Here is an 18,561-nt window from a genome sequence, read left to right as displayed (position 1 = left end):
TTGAGAATACAAAAATGTTTGTATTCAAACAAGAATGTACATGTATTGCAAGGAAGACAAATGCATTTCGGGTATCACTATGAGCATGTATATACATGTATATATAAGTCGCAGACAAGGTTCCATGAAGTTATTGGACATCAAAAAGCTCGGATGGTATTCTTTGTACTCACTTCATTGGCCCACAGGGGTAATTACACTATTTTAAAACTAAAGTACGTATATTGTGACGATTAGCTGTTATTGAACTTATTTCAATGTATGTAGGAAGGAGAAAGGCTTTGCTAACTTACTGTTTATGGTATCCCGATCCTATAGACAAGATTCTGAAGAATGAGGATGAAGCGCGCGAGAACTGCCATAAGTCCAACAAAGCTAGACAATTCAGTAAGTTATTCTATTATTTAGCTATGACAAAAAGAACATGCACATTTGTTTGCTGAGCATGATCAGTTTATATACAGTGGAACCTCGGTTCTCGAACGCTTCGGTTCTTGACCAAACCAGAGCATGGACATTGGAATTAAACGTTCGGAACAGCTCTGAAAACAGCATGGAAACATTTGTTAATAAAGGGAAAATCAAGTTACGTTTTATAAATTCTTTACACAAGGAAGAAACTATCACAGACGATGTCCCTCTACCCGAAGAGATTTGCTAGGGAGACAACTCTTCCAGTTGAGTTATCCTAAATTGTTTTGGAGGAGGATTCTCCTTCAGAGATGTGAAGTAAACGTGCCATCGCTGTTTATATTTTCTTTTTCACACGATTTTTGATGTAACTGATCTGTTGCATTTTTGCTGTTTCATTATCAATTTCTGCAATTGTTGATATTGTATCTTAATCTAGAATGTTTTTGATGTTTTAAGAGCGAAACGTACGAAATGTTTACTTTTTGTTTTCTGTTTTCATCATCTTAGATAGAAAATCTTTTATTAAAATTAAGCATGATCTATATCTACCCGTTTTTATTTATAGTATGTAATATACAGTACTGTTTATAGTGTAAAATGTTAAAAAAATACTTTACCAAAGTTGTTTTCTTGACTTGGAACAGATTAAAATTTACATACATTAATTCTAATGGGAATAATGATTTTGGATCTCGAACAACTCGGTTTTCGAACGACCTTCTGGAACGGATTATGTTCAAGAACCGAGGTTCCACTATAAAACACTTTTCGGCGTCACGAGAGGCAGAGGAACATCACGTCCAGTTATTTATTTGCTGTTCGCCAACTTTTGTTATCATTTTGCGATATGACTCAAAAACCTCCCATCTTATTTACTATCTCCACACAGTTACTATACACAAGTTCAATTTGTTAATTGAGAATTAGTAAAATGTTGAGCTGTGTGTATCAGCATGAAGTTTTTCTCTTAAAAGTCATAATCCAATGAGTGTGCGTGCGTGTGTTGGTCTGCATAAAGACTATGCGGTTTACCACTTTTTGGGCCCATTCTGTCCAAACTTAACACACATATGCTCACCGCCGTTCACCAAGTGCCCAATAATATTTTGTTTCAATACTCTTTCTGGTTCCTGAGAACCAGCCTCCTGAAAGCCCACCTAGGGGCTATCCGATTAAAAAAGATAAACTCTCGAACAACGCTGTGCTTACCGTTAGCGCCTTAATAAAGCTAAAATCATTCAAAGTTATCAATATGTATTGTTTGCAAATGAATGGGTAATGTACCTGAGGATTTTATGCTTCAGAAAAACACGCGAAAGAATATTCCATTAGAATGTATTGATTTTAATCATTAAATGTTTCTACCAATCACAGTTTAAAATCCTAAATTTGTATTGATAAGCTTTCCTAAACTCACCATTATTTTGGTGAGTTGGTCTATCAATGGTCTATATCAAGCCTTGAGGTGTTGATGATCATATTGTGTTAGTTACCAGTACAATCCAATGAGTATGGTCTTTTTTAGCCCATAAAAATGTGTTATGAACATCTTTTAACTGTATAAACCAGAGCTAATATTAAACTTGCTTTCTCCTCATATACATATATATCAGCAGCAAGAACTGAAAGTATTAAGGATACTGGAACATAAAATCAACCCATAATAAGTACCTTGTATTGCGCTACTAATCTGCTGCGCAGGAAGGTGATTCTGAAGATCTAGAAAATGCCTCAACAGACTATTCTCAAGATGGTGTGGATGATTCCAAAAACACAGTAAACAGACCTGGTCGACCTCCTTTGCGTTTCGCCAAGTCGAGCTACAGGTTTCTGGAGACATTTAAGGTGATTATAGCTGGCTCTTTAACATCTCTATTCTCTCTATTAACTTGTGTGTAGACTTGACCCGGTTCCATATTGGCTCATACCGGTATGTGAAGGTTAGCTATCTGGACCAGCTTGTGCATTTTAAGTCGGGGCATTTCTGCTCATGTATGGGAGGCAGTAGGACAAGCAGGTTAGTATTTACTAGCATTTGCAGCTTACAGCCAGTTCTGAACAATCATTGTAGCACGAATCCAAAATATCATTGAACGCCTTTAACTCTACTATTAATTGGCTAGTGTTTCATCTCTATGTTGCTGGATAATTTTCAAACTAACCTTTCTGGTTATTTTTGAGAGAATAAGAGAGCTAGAGGAAAAATAGACATAGTAGAATGTGTGGTCTACAACTAGCTACAAAACCTAACCAGGTGTGTTTTAGGTCACTTACATGTGGGGTCTACAACTAGATACAAAAGTTAACCAGGTGTATTTTAGGTCACTTACATGTGTGGTCTACAACTAGCTACAAAACCTAATCAGGTGTGTTTTTAGGTCACTTATGTAAAGTTTCTGTCTTTTGTTTTGCACATTCCTGGAGTGAGTTGGAATTTAAAACTGATGAACTATTGTGAGTTGTCTTTTAAGTAAATTAATCCGCATCTCAATAACGCTGTTTGTCTTGTAATTAATGTTATAAAATGCAAAGGTTTTGCCACTGTCACATCTTCTTTAACGTCGAAAAGCGACAAGCAATGGCTTACAACATTTCACTATCGTTTCAATAGCTGAATTTACTGTTTTCAATTTTGTGTTCAAGGAAAACTATGCTGTTTATGCCATTATTATCTCTGCAATGCTTTTGCGAGGCTTCAGTTAATTACTATTTTAGCTAGTTACCCCATACCAGCCTCAATTTAGCATCTTCATGTACATGTATATTGTTTTCAAACATCCTTGTTTTTTCTATGCTGCTGCTATCGTTTGTTTGTGTGCAGGAGGACCATGGACAAAATTTATTTGCAATACAATTTAACCAACACTGCAGGGAGCAGCAAGTCTTTGCCACTGCTGGGGCTAACAGAGTTTCTATTTATGAGTGTGTTTCACCTATTGGTATGTAGCATACATCTTTCCTTTTTCTTATTTCTCATCTCTCTCTTTTCTCTCCCATCCTCTCTCTCTCACACCCACTCTCTCTCCCCCTTTATCTTCCTCCCAATTTCCACCCCACATTATATCTCATCTTCTCTCTTTCCTCCCTGCCTCCCTCTTTTTCATCTTTTCAGCCCAACCAGCTCTAGTCTCTCTTCTTTCTTTCTCTCTCCTATGTCTCTCCTGCCCATTACATCTCCAACAATACATCATCAATTTGTCAAGGTCAGCAAACTTTTCACGATGACTTAGCTACTAAAATGTTGCCTTCACTTTTATTGATCTACATCTACCTACATAACTGATTGATTTTATAACATAATAAAATAGATCAGAGTTTTCGTAATTTGAGCTCATCTCAAATCCAACGGTTGTCCTAAGCTAGATCACGCAGATAATCTAAATCTAGAGCTGGTGTTTGACATTGTCTGGAGTTTGTATTCCAACAGTTGTAGAATGTTTTTGAGTTACTAAGAAACAATTTATTCCTCGCTCACTTAGTTCAGAGTGAACCCAACCCTCTCAAGCGACCAATGGTCTCACAGCTCTGGTAGCACTAGTATTATTGCTATCTGTGACAACCATTAGTATGCACAGGCATCAAGCTGCTGCGGATGTACAAAGACCCGGCAGAAGATGAGTGTTTCTACTCTCTCTCATGGTCCTACTACGATAAAGACATACCAGTCATCGCTGTTGCTGGCAAGCGGGCTGTCATTAGAATAATCTATCCCACTAACCCAGGCTACAACTCTGATGAGCTGGTCAGTATTGGATCTTGTCAGTAGCCAGTAGCCATATGCATCTTGTGGCTTCATTATCAGATTCTATCACAGGTTTATCATAGTTTGAACAGACAGTTCATGGCTGCACTTATAGAAGACTTCCTCTTCGCTGTAGGAATAACTTAGAATAAATCAGTCTTATAGTTATTATTATCATTACTACCACAATGTTCTGTTCTGCCAGGACAGTTTCTTTCCTATTAGCTTTTGCCCTGTGTAGTATTTATATCCAACAATCAAATGTGTGTGCTTTGCGCTTGTGGTTGTTTGCTCATGCAAGCATGCATGTATCTGTATGAGTATATGGACATGCATGTGTATAAACCGTAAAAACCCTAATTGAACGCCACCTCTATTTGAATGCTATCTCTATTTGACCGCCACTCTGAGAGAAGGGTTGAAAAATAGAGCGCCATAGCGTTCAATATGAGATTTTACAGTATGTAGGCTCTGTGCACTCATGTATGAATGCGTGTAGGTGTGTGTACAGCGATGTTTTATCTAGTATAAAGCGAAGATACTTCCTTTAATACACTGACTACTCCACAATCTTTTTTAATATATCGGTCTTGTTCAATTTTTCCTCGTCATACTGTGAAAATCTTTAATTGTTGTGAGACTTAGTTCGAGGTAGAGAAGGCACGAATACACATTTTTTAATATCAGCGTGTACACATATATTGTGCAGTAGACATACATTATTTTTGCATGCCGAAATCGGTTGCTTAATGAATATACAAATAGATTGATTTTTACAGTCTTTGAATTATGTATTAGTATTGAAGTATTATCAATACTATATAAACATTATTATATATAATATCTTACGGTTACCAAATGCATGCTACCACGGCTATGGAGAGGCTGTAACAGGTACTCATAGTGATGCAGCAATAACGATATTAAGTATAACATCAATTCAAATATACCTGTCTATGTCAAGTATGTGTAGCATTTTCTGTAGCTCTTGCAACTCAGGCCAAAAACATTACAGATATTTAGTTGCAAGTCTTTCACCTAATAAGATTTGGACATTTCCTTATAAGGTGCAGCTTAATATGAGGTAGGCTTGCATTGTTTCGCTTTTGCAACTTGATTCAACATTCTCTCTTCTCTTATGTTAACAGTCGTATACAGGGCATGGACACGCTATCAACCACCTCTCCTTCAACCATACAAAACCACACATTCTCCTGTCTGCTAGCAAAGACCATGATATGAGGTTGTGGAATATCAAAACTCACACATGTTTGGCCATACTGGGTGGAGTAGAAGGCCACACAGACGAAGTCCTATATGCGGTAGGTCATGTGTTGTTAGTTTGGTACACAGACTGTCCTATATGTGGTAGGGCATATGTGTTGTTAGTTTGGCATACAGGAAAGGTCCCATGTGTGATAGACCATATGTGTTGTTAGTTTGGCATTCAGGAGAGGTCATATGTGTGCTAGACCATATGTGTTGTTAGTTTGGCATACAAGAGAGGTCCTATGTGTGGTAGACCATATGTGTTGTTAGTTTGGTATACAGGAGAGGTCCTGTGTGGTAGGTCATATATGGTGTTAGTTTGGCAGCTTTATGACAAACAACCATTCCTAAATCTCTCCTAATTCTTTAATCCTCATTGGATATGTTGTAAAATCTTCAAAGTATTATGTTGCAAGCCAGGTATGTGGACTTCATAATTGAACAGGAACCAGGTCCCAGAGTGATTGACAGTAATTTTTAGTCATCCTGGCCATAATTATAATTAGATTTCACCAAAATTCATCTCACAATAACTAAAGATAAGTTGTGTCTAGTTGCTAGCTGCTGATCGCTGTTCGTCGTTGTTGTATAAATGATAGGTCACCGACTTCTCATCTAACTTTGCGTCGATACCTGTAACATCTGTGATCTCGGACATTAGCGTAGCCTTGGGCCCACTAACCCGATTATACAACATGCCTTTTCTTCTTTTTTCTTTGGGCCTCAAACCCTCTAGAAATGCACATGACAAGAAATACACATTAACTCATCTAGTGACTCACTTTGCTAGTGGAGTTTACCTTACTCTTTACCACTTTCAACTGGCTCGGAAACTTTTGGTTGGGTCAGCAATGACTCCTCAACCTTGGGTTCCATTCCTTCCGTCTTCACCACGCTTTCCCCAATGGAGGCGTGCTTGGCAGGAAGTTTCCACTTGGGCCGTAATCGGCTGCACAGAGGATGGCACCACAGAGCTGGAAATTGACATAGGCCCAGACCTTCTAGCTAGGCCTGACCCTCTACTGGTGCAGGTATACTATCTGCAATCCTCATCCAAACCTTGGCTAACAGCTGTGCAGCTACCCTGAATGCCTTGGCATTCTCCAACTCCATGACTGCTGCCTCACACTTGGCTTTTAGCCTAGCTATTTTCTCCTTGGACTTCCTCTCTACCTTCTTTTCCTTCCTCTCAAGCTCTGCTACCTTTCTCTCATAACCATCTCTGTCCCATATTCCATCGATGGACACCTCAGCTAAAAAAGAGCACACCTCTATTACAGATACTGGTCTAGTTACTTTATAGCACCTTCACTGACCTCAGCATGACTGTGTTCCATATCATGCCCATAGACACTTTTACCTCTCGGGTGCCTTGGGCTGTCTCCCTTGACTACCGTTGGCTCCACCACTGTCATTGTGCTGGTTTCCGATATACCTTTCTATTAGGCCTACTGCGTATTCACTAATCGTCACTCCCTTGGTTTCACATGTCCACAAAGCTCGACCTGTATAGCCTTTCTCAGCATCGCTCTCCTTGACAAACTTGTTTGTCAGGTTTTGCAACTTGATATCATCTGAAACATGACAACTTAACCAGCAGTAATAGCTCTCAACAAAAACGGCTTAACTGGCTTAATACCTCTACACTCCTTAACAGGCTTAACACTCCTTAACAGGCTCAAACTTGCTCTCGCATAGCGCATTTACAACAGCAAATAATTTTAGCTGCTTCAACTCAGTTATGCTCAAAAAGTTTGTTCTCAACAATCCTTTCACCAAATAAACTTCAGCATCCATAGTCCTGTGTTTACTTTTCAAATGAACTACCACACTTCCAACCATTTTTAACTCACTACCATCAGCATTTTCTCAAACTGTTGATGGATTCTTTAATCGTAGGTTTAACCTATTGGCTGTTGCCTCGGTTACTATTGACACCTCAGCCCCAGTATCGAAATAAACTCAACATTTACTCCAATAACTTTTAAGTACTGCACAATTCTTTAGTCATTGATCTTCACCATAGTTATCTCTAGAGCCAGCAAATCTTGCACATCTACCCATGCTACTGTCACTGTACCTTTCATCATGCCTATCCATTTCTCACTTATACCGACTGTCTCTCTCATACCTGTTTATAATGTAATCTCTTGGTTTACGCCACTTATCCCTTACATCATCAGGTCTGTCTCTGCCCCAATACCTCTCCCTACTGCTATCTCAGCTGCTATATCTTCTCTACCCTTATCCCTGCAATATCGGGACATATGTCCTCGTTTCCCCACAAGAGAAATATTCAATGGAGGGACAACTCCACATCTCATTGCTACTAAGCTTGCAATTGTAGCAAAATATCCCCACTATTATTTACTCCATATCTAGAGACACACTTCTCCCTGCTACGGTCTCTATATTTCCTACTGTCCCTGTCCTTGTTATACTTTTGATTTCTTGCCCCATACCTACTAACATCAGGCTCATCACTACTATCCCAATAATACTTTCTACCACTCCAAGGGCTACTTCCACCATTTCTAGGGCTACTTGTAGGAGAATATCTACTTCCTGAATCGTATCCTCTATCACCACCACCACCACTTCGGTACTGCGCACAGCTGTCACACTCTGATAGCCTTGCTACCTCTTTTTTAATCTCACTTTTTAAGTCACTACCTCTACTATCTGCTCTCAAGATCTGTCTGAATTATTCGCCATCTCACAAGCCCTCAATGCCTCATTCAACATCACCCAAGTCAAATTGACATTGTTTATCAAATCTCTACTCACTTCTCTATCTCTTAACCCGTTAACTGCCACTATAAAAGCTAACCTTACTCTATCAGCATTATTTGCTACCTCAGCATACCTGCTTAAACTCTCAACTCGTAACAAGAACTCTATCACTTTTTCTAAGTGCCTGTCTAGCCGTGAGAAACTTATGCCCAATCACAAACATGCTCTCCTGTTTAATAATAATCCTGCTCTCCTCTTTCATAATATTTCTGCAAAATATCCACTGCTTCTTCATAAGTGTAATTTGCGCCATCTACATTGAACCATGCACTTCTTAATACTTCTCTACCACTATGCCCAATAGCTCTCACTAGTGGCACTAACTTAGCTCTACCTCTCATAATAGGATAACCTCTCCTCTCAACTGCACTTTCAATACACAGATTCATCTCTTCTACAAATTTCTCCCACGGACCATCACCTTGCTCACCAAACACCAGCTTTGGATAACCGAACTCTATCAAGTCACAACACAATCTATTTTACACCACCAACCCACTCTACACCTCTCTTTTTATTCTCAATTTACACCCCTTTCACAAATAATAACTGTAAACGCCTCCCCCTTATATATTTAATCACGACACCTCACAGCTTTGACACTTCACTGCTACGACAATTCGCCTGCTCAACACTACACCACCACACGTCACCTCATCTGTAATCGTGTGAAAGGGTACCGTCAATCGTCAAACTTATAATACCACCAGAAAATTTTCGCTAACGATTAAGTTGAACAAAAAAGTTTTGGGCTTTGTCAACTGTGCCATGTCGTATAAATGACTAAACTCTCATGAACTGAAGCAAAGAAGGGACTCATCCAGTTTTGCACTGGCTTTTATAATCTCCCTCGACCGCGTCACTACTACGTCACCGAATCCTCGTGTAACTTATCGTCACTACCTGTAACTGCTGTGATCTCAGACATTAGCGTAGTCTAGGCCTACTAATCCACTTATACAACAGTTGTAGAATAATTTAGCTGTTGTTGGCAACCTTTCTTGGCTGTGCAGCACATTTCCCATTTCACAATTCTTTATGAGCTTTCCAATTCCCTGTCAAGGAACAGTCGTAAATATTATGCATTGAAACAATGGTGGTCATTCAACCTGTGACGACAGCCTTGCATAAACCCAGACAGCCCTGCAAGTTAATTGTTAGGTTGATTGTATATAATATAATAATATAATTTTATATTTATATATAAACAGAAAATTTAAAACAAATGAATTTTATATTTATAAAATTACCTATAAATAACATCATTAGAAATATGTCAGCTGTGTAAAATATATAATGCTATATTCTAACATATATAGATGTATATGTATTTTTCAAAGTTGGTATGTGTGTTTGTCCTGCTATAGCTAATAAAATCTTGGATTAAAGAATCTGTATCGCAGAGGATTTGATCTTAGACCATCTCATTAGCTAGTCCAATTCCTTACTAATTAAGCCACACGTGCTTGATGGTTCATTATGCGGTATATGTCGTTATATGGGAGCAAATACGCTACCACTCTCCGTTATGACGCCACCTGATGGTGCAACATCATGTAGAGCGGTAGCGTAATTTTATGCGTGCTCAATCGTGAGAGCAAGTAGTTAGCTCTTATTAGTAAGCTTACTGAATTTAGCCATTGGCAATTTGCCAGGCTAATAGCAAGTGGCAGACAACTGCATTACCTCTCATTGTTTATAAGCTGATTTTTAATACCCGTGCAACGCCGGTCGTTTCACTAGTATATATATATATATATATGTTAGAATATAGTGTTATATATTGTACACGGCTGACATATTTCTAATTATGGTATTTATTAGAGTTGCCCCGATTTCAATATCAGAATCGGTATCGGTGCCGATATGGGTATTAAGTATCTGAATCGGTATCGGCCGATCTTTTCTTTAAAAAATCGGACACTTCAGATACTTTTTACATATCAACTATTTATCAGAAACCTGTATTTTAGCCTGCTACTTTAATAACAAATCATCAGCTGCAAGTTCCTTGCTTTTATCTAATGATTTCCGAGCCTGTCACACAATATATTTCATGTCTATAGCCTAATAAACATCTACACAGCTGCGTAATATTTTGGCTTTAGGACGTGATCACTAAGTGCGGTATTGCCCAATTACAGCGATATGATTTGTTGCAGCCAATCACGAACAAGAGAACCATAACGAGCAACAAGAATGCTGTGTAATGTTTCTATTTACTAGCATTGCGAAAGTAATTTGAGCAGTTGATGCATAAAGTTATCTATCTCTCTCTTGATCCTGACGATATGATGTATCGTTTGTATTGCATAAAATTACCTCAGTGGCTTATCGGTGATTAGCCTGCCCTCCATAATCTGTAGCGTGGAGTCCTTCAGTACGACTGGCTACATCGATAGTGATAGAAGATAAAGACGTCTCACTGAGATAATTGAATCACTAACGGTAATTAAAAGACGCATTTATTTGCTTTAGACTTGTACAGGCGCAGCAGTTCGTTCAGCAGTAGAAAAGAGACTTCATTATCACAGAGAAAACTGTACCACTAACTGTAATTACCATTAATAATAACATATTTCAAGAAACATGGACTGTTTTGTTATTAGATGCACGGTATGTCAGTATGTGAATATATATACATGTATATCTTTTTTCATAAATACAAACAAATAAATACATTAATATTTATATTTTCTTTGCATTATGTTTATACTTGCATATAAAATGAACAACTATCTATGCAACACAAAAGAATCTGAATCGGTACCTGAATCGGAATATTTTTCATTAAGAATCGGTATATCGAATCGGTATCTGAATCGGCTGGTGAAATTAGAATCGGGGCATCTCTAGTATTTATAGGTAATTTTATGTGTGTTTTGTGAAACTCAGTTGTTGAGTTACCTAAGTAACTTTGCTTTTAAGATATGGATCTGACTGGTAAAGACGACCAATTATATATTTTAAACATCCTTTTGCCCTGGTTCGATATATTCATGTCTATAATTGAACAGGAATTCAGTTTAGACGGTAACAGAATAGTCTCATGTGGAATGGATCACTACCTCAAACTCTGGAATCTGGACAAGCCTAAGACTAAGTCTACCATAGAAGCTTCCTCCAAGTACGATAGGAAATCTCAAGTGTAAGTATGTAGCCTGGCGTCTTCTATGAGATAGCTTGTTAGTAGCAGAACACGCATATGCATAGATGCCTTATCTACCCTAGGACACTTATGTATTCGCGGCATCTAACTTTCGCGTTTTCGCGGTGTCATCCTCTCGCGAAAGTTTCATGTGCGAAACTAAACTATCATAACAAACGAGCGAAAAAGCGAAACTAAATAGCTTTGTTCATTGATACTGTATAATTGAATTTTATAACGACATTTATTTTAACGTTTTTAACGACCACTATAGCATCGTTAAAATATAAACCGACAAAATAATTTGACTGTCAAAATTTATTACGTTATTATTTTGCAATTATTTAGGATTATTTTCCCATTAGGAATGATTTATAATGATAGGAATTTGATGTCAATGCACATGCATTAGTTAGCGTTATCGTTTGCTGGGGACGTCAATCAATGCAGTGAGCACCGTGTGTTGAAAGAAAATAAGACACATGCACTGACACTCGCAGTACTACACAAGCAGCATGGCTCTGGAAAGGTTTGGATTCACCACTGACACCTCTTCAATAACTTGTAATTTTTTTTAGATTTGTGTTGTTTTAATTGATGTGACTGACGAGACGTTTTTAAATTAAAATAGGCAAAACATGACCGCAGTTAATACGCTCAGAAAAAAAAACATCTTTTCCTTTTGAGCGTTTTAACAAAGATCAATTTTGCGGATTTTATTTTAAGTTCATTCGGAGGCTTTTACGCTTTCGATGGGACACGGCCAAGCGGATGATTGATAAAACTGAATCTTTTGCAAACCTTTATAAAAGTCGTTAACAAAAAATATTTTGCCTCTGTTGATGATAATAATGATGCCTAAGAACTACTAGAGGTTGATGTTTGTCTCTATGGCTTGGAATGAAGTGACATTCTACAGCGATAAAAACCGCGTCCATGGCCGTTGGGCAAATAACTTTTCGAATAAATGATGTTGAGGTCGAGTTATCTGAAGGAATTTATCATTGCGTTGGAACTGACCAAACAAATCCGTTTGAGTTGACCTTGTGTTTGAGATGAAATGTTACATTTTATCTTAGGGCGAGTTTTTCGAGTTGAACTGTACTTACCGTAAAAAATTCCCAAAAAGTTAGGGCGGCTCAGCCGGCCAGCTGCCCCAGTGAAAACTGGCCTATTGATAGTCCAAGAAACAAATGGCAGCAAGCGATCAAATTGCATTATTGACCTTGCCCACATCATTCTACCTGCGGTTCACAATTACAAACTAGTCGCAAATTGAATTTTTTTTATCGGTGAACCGAACCTGAGGAATATAATTATGTTTGTTCCATTGCATTTATTTTCACATCACTATATTTTCGCACTCATCAGAGCTGCGAAATTAAGTTGCTTCGAAATTTTACTCTGTGAGCTACTCATGAAACTAAATACTAGCGAAATATAAGTGTCCTAGGGTACCTACTGCAAATGACATGCTTTTTCGGAGTTGTCTGTTCCTTTTTTTACTGGGGTAATTTTAATCTTTTCTTTCATTTGGTTACACTACTTTAAGCCGCCTGGTTCCCTTATCGAGTGCGAGACCCCAGCGGTAACCTCGCGCAGCAAAACACTCGCGGCACTAGGCTCGGCGGCAAATGTTCATACAAAGCTGTGTCACTGGTGATCGCGCAAAAATGGCTGCTAGCCATGCTGTCTTAAAAGTGCTGACCTTTACATGTACAATGCATTTTTGGGAAGGCTTTGTCTGTGGTTCTTTGCGAAAGTTGAACAGCGGCGAGCTCTTGCGTAGACCGTCGGCAACTACCGGCGGTACTTGGCACGAAGGTTCACATTTCACCGCTGATAGCCCAGCGGTGCTGTCGCCGGTGCTTGCGGCATTTATGGAAACCAGGCTTTAGTAAGCACTTTAAGTTCTATCATCTATTATTTAATAATTCTATTTACAGAACAGACGAATCCCCAATGGTTTGTCATTCGCTTTCTATCTATAATACATCTACTGTACATACAGCGGAAAATACAGCATTTGTAAATTTGAAAGTTTAATTGTAAATATGTATTTTATTGGTTTCCTACTATTTCAATATTGAGTATATGCCGTATACGTCTGATATTAACATTATTCATATGGCAACAGCAACTGTAAAGTCATATTTTATAGGTGCTCTATTAGAGGCCTTCATATCCTGTGCACTCCAGTTGTATTGCCGTTCTATTGCCAGTGTATTTCAATTTTTGATACTTGTACACTGCTGCTGTATTGCACACGCTTTATTACTGTATTGCACACGCATTATTACTGTATTATACACACATTATTACTGTATTGTACACATATTATTACTGTATTGCACACGCATTATTACTGTATTGTACACATATTATTACTGTATTGTACGCACATTATTACTGTATTGCACACACATTATTATTGTATTGCACACGCATTATTACTGTATTGCACACACATTATTACTGTATTGTACACATATTATTACAGTATTGTACACACATTATTACTGTATTGTACACATATTATTGCTGTATTGTACACATATTATTACAGTATTGTACACACATTATTACTGTATTGTACACATATTATTACAGTATTGTACACATATTATTACTGTATTGCTCACATATTATTACTGTATTGCACACGCTTTATTACTGTATTGCACACACATTATTACTGTATTGCACACACATTATTACTGTATTGCACACGCGTTATTACTATATTGCGCATGCATTATTACTGTATTGCACAGGCATTATTACTGTATTGCACACGAATTATTACTGTATTGCACACGAATTATTACTGTATTGCATGTCACGTGCATCATTACTGTATTGCACCCACAATGCTCCTGTATTGTCATGCATTACTATTGTAATGTTGATGTCCTGCTACTCCTCCTTTATTCACTTGCTATTATTATTTATTTATTATCTCTTGCAGAACATTTCCTATTCACAGAGATCATTTTCCTGTATTTTCAACTCGGGATATCCACAACAATTACATTGACTGCGTACTTGATTTCGGCAAGTTTATCATATCTAAGTCATGTGAAAATGAAGTGGTCATTTGGAGACCAGGGGCTACTGGAATACAGGTAAATCCAAAGGGAGTTAGCAGCCCATAGTCTCTGTTGTAATGGTCATGGATTGCCTCGAATAGTTTTTACTGGTTTAAATACATTTGCGACGACTTTGTAGTCAACAGCATTTGTATGCGCTACAAGCTTGCTATGCTCTGATTCTCTGAATTATATACATAATATATATATAGTTATATATACATATTAACTAGTAACCATATAACCAGTACATAGGTATATTATATACTGATTACGCTTTCTGCTAACTAAAATTAACATTGAACAAAAAGTTAATAATTTAGCCGGTTCAGTACTTCTGCTTGGCTTAGATTAATTCATGATGAAGCCCAGATTGTGAAAGACTCACAACAGATGCAGTTCAGTAGGTTGGGAGAGATCATGGTACAATATCACCGGTAGCAACAGCTTTTGTAAAACTTGTGGTCTCGTGATTAGACAACTCAATTCAGAAATGAAAACTTTGAAGAAGGTCACGAGTGAGCTGCTACTACTCAGTTACTCATCTTTGGAGAATACTAATCTCTGTCAGACGCTACGTATACCAGAGAATTAATTGATTTTAACAACAGGCTATGTATACAAGAGAATGAATTAATTTTAACAGAGTTATTGTTTAAAGCTAATGGCAAAATTTTAAAAGACGTTCTGAACTGAATTCTTCTTTCCTTGAGGGAACTCTGTCTACATTTACAATCTACATCTACTGTCTACATCTACTGTCTGTATTACCTTTTCTTTACTCTAAAAGGCTTTTCTATTACGAGGTAACATTTTATTTATGGTTTGCCTGTGATTCAAATTCACAATATACTTGTAATAAATGGTGGATTGTTGGCTTTGACATTGAATTTCTGTATTATCGCGATCTAGCAGACTTGTTGAAGGGTTTTTTCGTTGAAGGTTTTTGAAGTGAAGACAAACAAATAGATGTTGGGAGTACACAAAGGGACATGTGATGTTATATAGCTAAACCTTTTCATACAAAGTCGATTTGTTGTGAGATTTGTTTCATATGTCATAATTGTCCAATGCTAGAGGAAACATTCTCACGAGCATACACTGTACTTTGTCTAATTCATTGTACAACTCAAAATCCAAATAATTAAATAAATACGTCAAAGAATTCTACACACTGTTAACGTCGCTGCCGTATATGAAACCGTGTAGAATAAATGTAAGCAGCTAAATTTTATGTAAAATATTAAATTTATCAATTAGTAATTGTCAATATAATGAGTTATTTTTATTTTTTGAGACATAAAAACAAAGGCGTACCCTCATTTCAGAGGTAAAGAGTTTCAGATTCGCATCGTACTTAGTTCATATATTTTTGTTATTTTCCTTTTTGTAGCTTTTTATCATTTTCTATAGCCCTCCATTTTTAGGTACCAAACTGCAAAGTGTTAAATCAAGAGCTTCTAAAGTCGTCTGCTGGCAACCGCTTCAGAAATTGAGTCATATTTGTTTAAATTTCACATCGTTCATTGTGATGATTCGTATGCTGATGTGATCATAAATAATGGTTTTATTGTGTTTAGTGAAGTAAGTGTTAGTCATTTAGTGGCTTAAAAACTAGCTGGAAATCAAGAAAATTTTTATTTTGACAGTATCGGTTTTGTGTCAGATTTAATTATTTTCCGCAGGCCAAATCCGGAAACAAGAACTGTGTCACGATTGTCACTCGGCTCCCAGTTAAGAACACAGAAATTTGGTTTCTGAGAGTAAGCTTGGACCGCATGAAGAAGAACATGGCTCTGGGCAATCTGAGTGGTAAGATCTACCTATGGGATCTCGATGTCGATGACCATAGAAAGATCAGGTATGTAAGAATGTTGTGCATATTGCTACTGGTCTATGATAGTTACAACTCGTGTTTATGAGTTTTTGATCTGTTAAGACAAACTATGTATTGTTATAAATACAGTGGAACAATCTCTACATACGAAAAATTATTGTTCCAGAAGCCTTTTCATAAGTAGAAAACTTTGTAAGTAGAAACCGATTTTCCCAGATAAATACCCTAATCCGTCTCAAGCCCCACAAAACTTGGACATAATACTGGTATAAATAATAAATACATGTAATTGTTAGAATCTGTAACAGATACGTGTTAGAGTTATAATAAATAATAAAGTAGACATGGAAAGAAGAAAGAACCGAGGGAAAGTATGTTTGTATACCTTTGACATCAGCCGTCTAGTCGAGGCCAAGCGAAAACTGTGAGCAGTTGGAAGATGTCAGTCAAAAAAAGGCAGATGTTCTCTTGTTGTCTTGATTTTATTTTGCTAAAATAATTTTTTAGGAAGTCAATGCAAAGTTATGCAAAGTTTTTGCTTTGTGCTATGTAAAAAATAATGTATAGTCTAAATTGTCAAGTAGAAGCAACTTCTCAAAATCGATTTGAATGATAACATATCTCGCCGCACTTGTGAAAAAAGCGATGTATGTATAGCGTTATATCTTATATATACAATTTCCATAACATTCTAGTTTGTCATGATGGATCGTCAGATGTGTCGACAAAACTGAGAATATGGTAGGTAGCTGTGAAGCTGTTAATAAATACACAAAGGCGATTGATTGGTGCAGGTGTTACAGCGTCGGTCTACCAATCAGAATGTCACGGGTTGGAAGTATTACCAAAAGTTATCATTTATGCTAACCTTGACTCCTTGATACAGATAAACAACAAACAAGTAGACACCACTCTTTTTATAGCAAAATATATTTCTGTATTGCTTTTTTGTAGATCTATAAAATATTTGTTATTAGTTTTACTGTCCAGAGTAGACATTGCTGTCTAGAAAAAATGAACAAATCATTGTAAATGTGCGTCGAATATATTCTTTTTGTATGGCCAAAGGGGTGAGTTTGGAAGAAACTAGGTACGGATTAGGCAATTTACATTTATTTTACTGTTTGTATAACGTAAACGCTCCTGGAACAGATTATATACGTTGTAGCAGCGTCTACTGTCTGAAAAATCTGTCATTATACAAAAACACCGAACCTAACTTGCTAGAAACAAAAGTGTCCTGCTCTGTATGCGATATATGATAATACAACGAAAGAAAACAGAACACTTGTCATTTACTAACTTCCGTTAGCAAATGAATCTGAGTGAGACACGTAGTACGTCATACCTACGGCAGGTAAACAAGTCGTACCTACGGAAGGTAAACAAGTCGTACCTACGGAAGGTTAACAAGCCAAGATGCGAAACAAACAGGATCAGTACTAAAGCCTTTTTGTTTCTTTTACTATCTTTCAGAAGTTGAAGCAAAATTTCTAACAAAAGGCGTTTCGTAACTTTAAATTTTTGTATGTGGGCTTTCGTAAAGAGAGGTTGCAGTGTTTTTAGAACATTTGCTGTTGACTTTAAGCTGCTGCTGGGTTTCTTTTCTCACTTCTAATATGTTTACGACCAAACATGTTAGATAAAACACTTTCAACTCGGTATGTTGATTTGAGCATTCTTGAAACCATCATTAGAAACATCATTCATACCATATTACTCCAAAATAGCATCTTCCTGTGCAGTGATCTTTTCAATTGATTATCTATCAATCAGTTATCAGGAATATTGACACCACAAAGTTTCTTGTTTATTTGCAAAGACGTACGTTTGATCTGTGCTGACAAGAATAGCTATGCGCTAGGATGTCTGGTCATCTGTGAACTACCTGTTTTAGACCGTCAGTGCTTAGCCACCCAGCGTGTACTAAAGCAGTTAGACAGACCTCCTTCAGTCCAAACAGTCAGACATTGGTCGCCTGCTGCGATGATGGCTCCATATGGAGATGGGGGCAGCATTGAGTATCCTCACTAAATAACGTTTTACTTTTAGTGATTATCTGCTGCGTTTCAACATGTTGTAGAATGAAGATAACTTTTACTGAAACCTTAGTAACCCATTCCTCCTTCCAGTTATGATTTAGACCAACTCTCTATTGGTACCTTCCAATTGCTAAACTGATGAGCTCTCTGGAAAGTTTCATCTGTTACGCCGTTGTAAAAAGAACTTGATGAAAATAAATGTATGTGCATAATCAATAAATATGACA

General features: G+C 37.3%; 1 protein-coding gene across 1 annotated transcript; it reads left to right on the top strand.

Annotated features, from left to right (window-relative positions):
- The first annotated feature begins 266 nt into the window (after positions 1-266).
- On the top strand, positions 267-18,514 carry LOC137405500 (polycomb protein eed-like). The gene is made up of 9 exons (XM_068091793.1): positions 267-387; positions 2,116-2,259; positions 3,236-3,353; positions 3,990-4,156; positions 5,305-5,478; positions 11,236-11,366; positions 14,335-14,491; positions 16,141-16,316; positions 18,190-18,514. The coding sequence occupies exons 1-9, from the start codon at positions 334-336 to the stop codon at positions 18,311-18,313; spliced, it is 1,245 nt and encodes a 414-aa protein (XP_067947894.1). The 5' UTR covers positions 267-333; the 3' UTR covers positions 18,314-18,514.
- Positions 18,515-18,561: the final 47 nt, after the last annotated feature.

This window comes from Watersipora subatra, chromosome 9 (assembly GCF_963576615.1).
Source record: "Watersipora subatra chromosome 9, tzWatSuba1.1, whole genome shotgun sequence".
NCBI classification, from domain to species: Eukaryota; Metazoa; Bryozoa; class Gymnolaemata; order Cheilostomatida; family Watersiporidae; genus Watersipora; species Watersipora subatra.
Note: the sequence above shows the minus strand (reverse complement) of the source record. Positions and strands in the feature narration are given on the sequence as shown.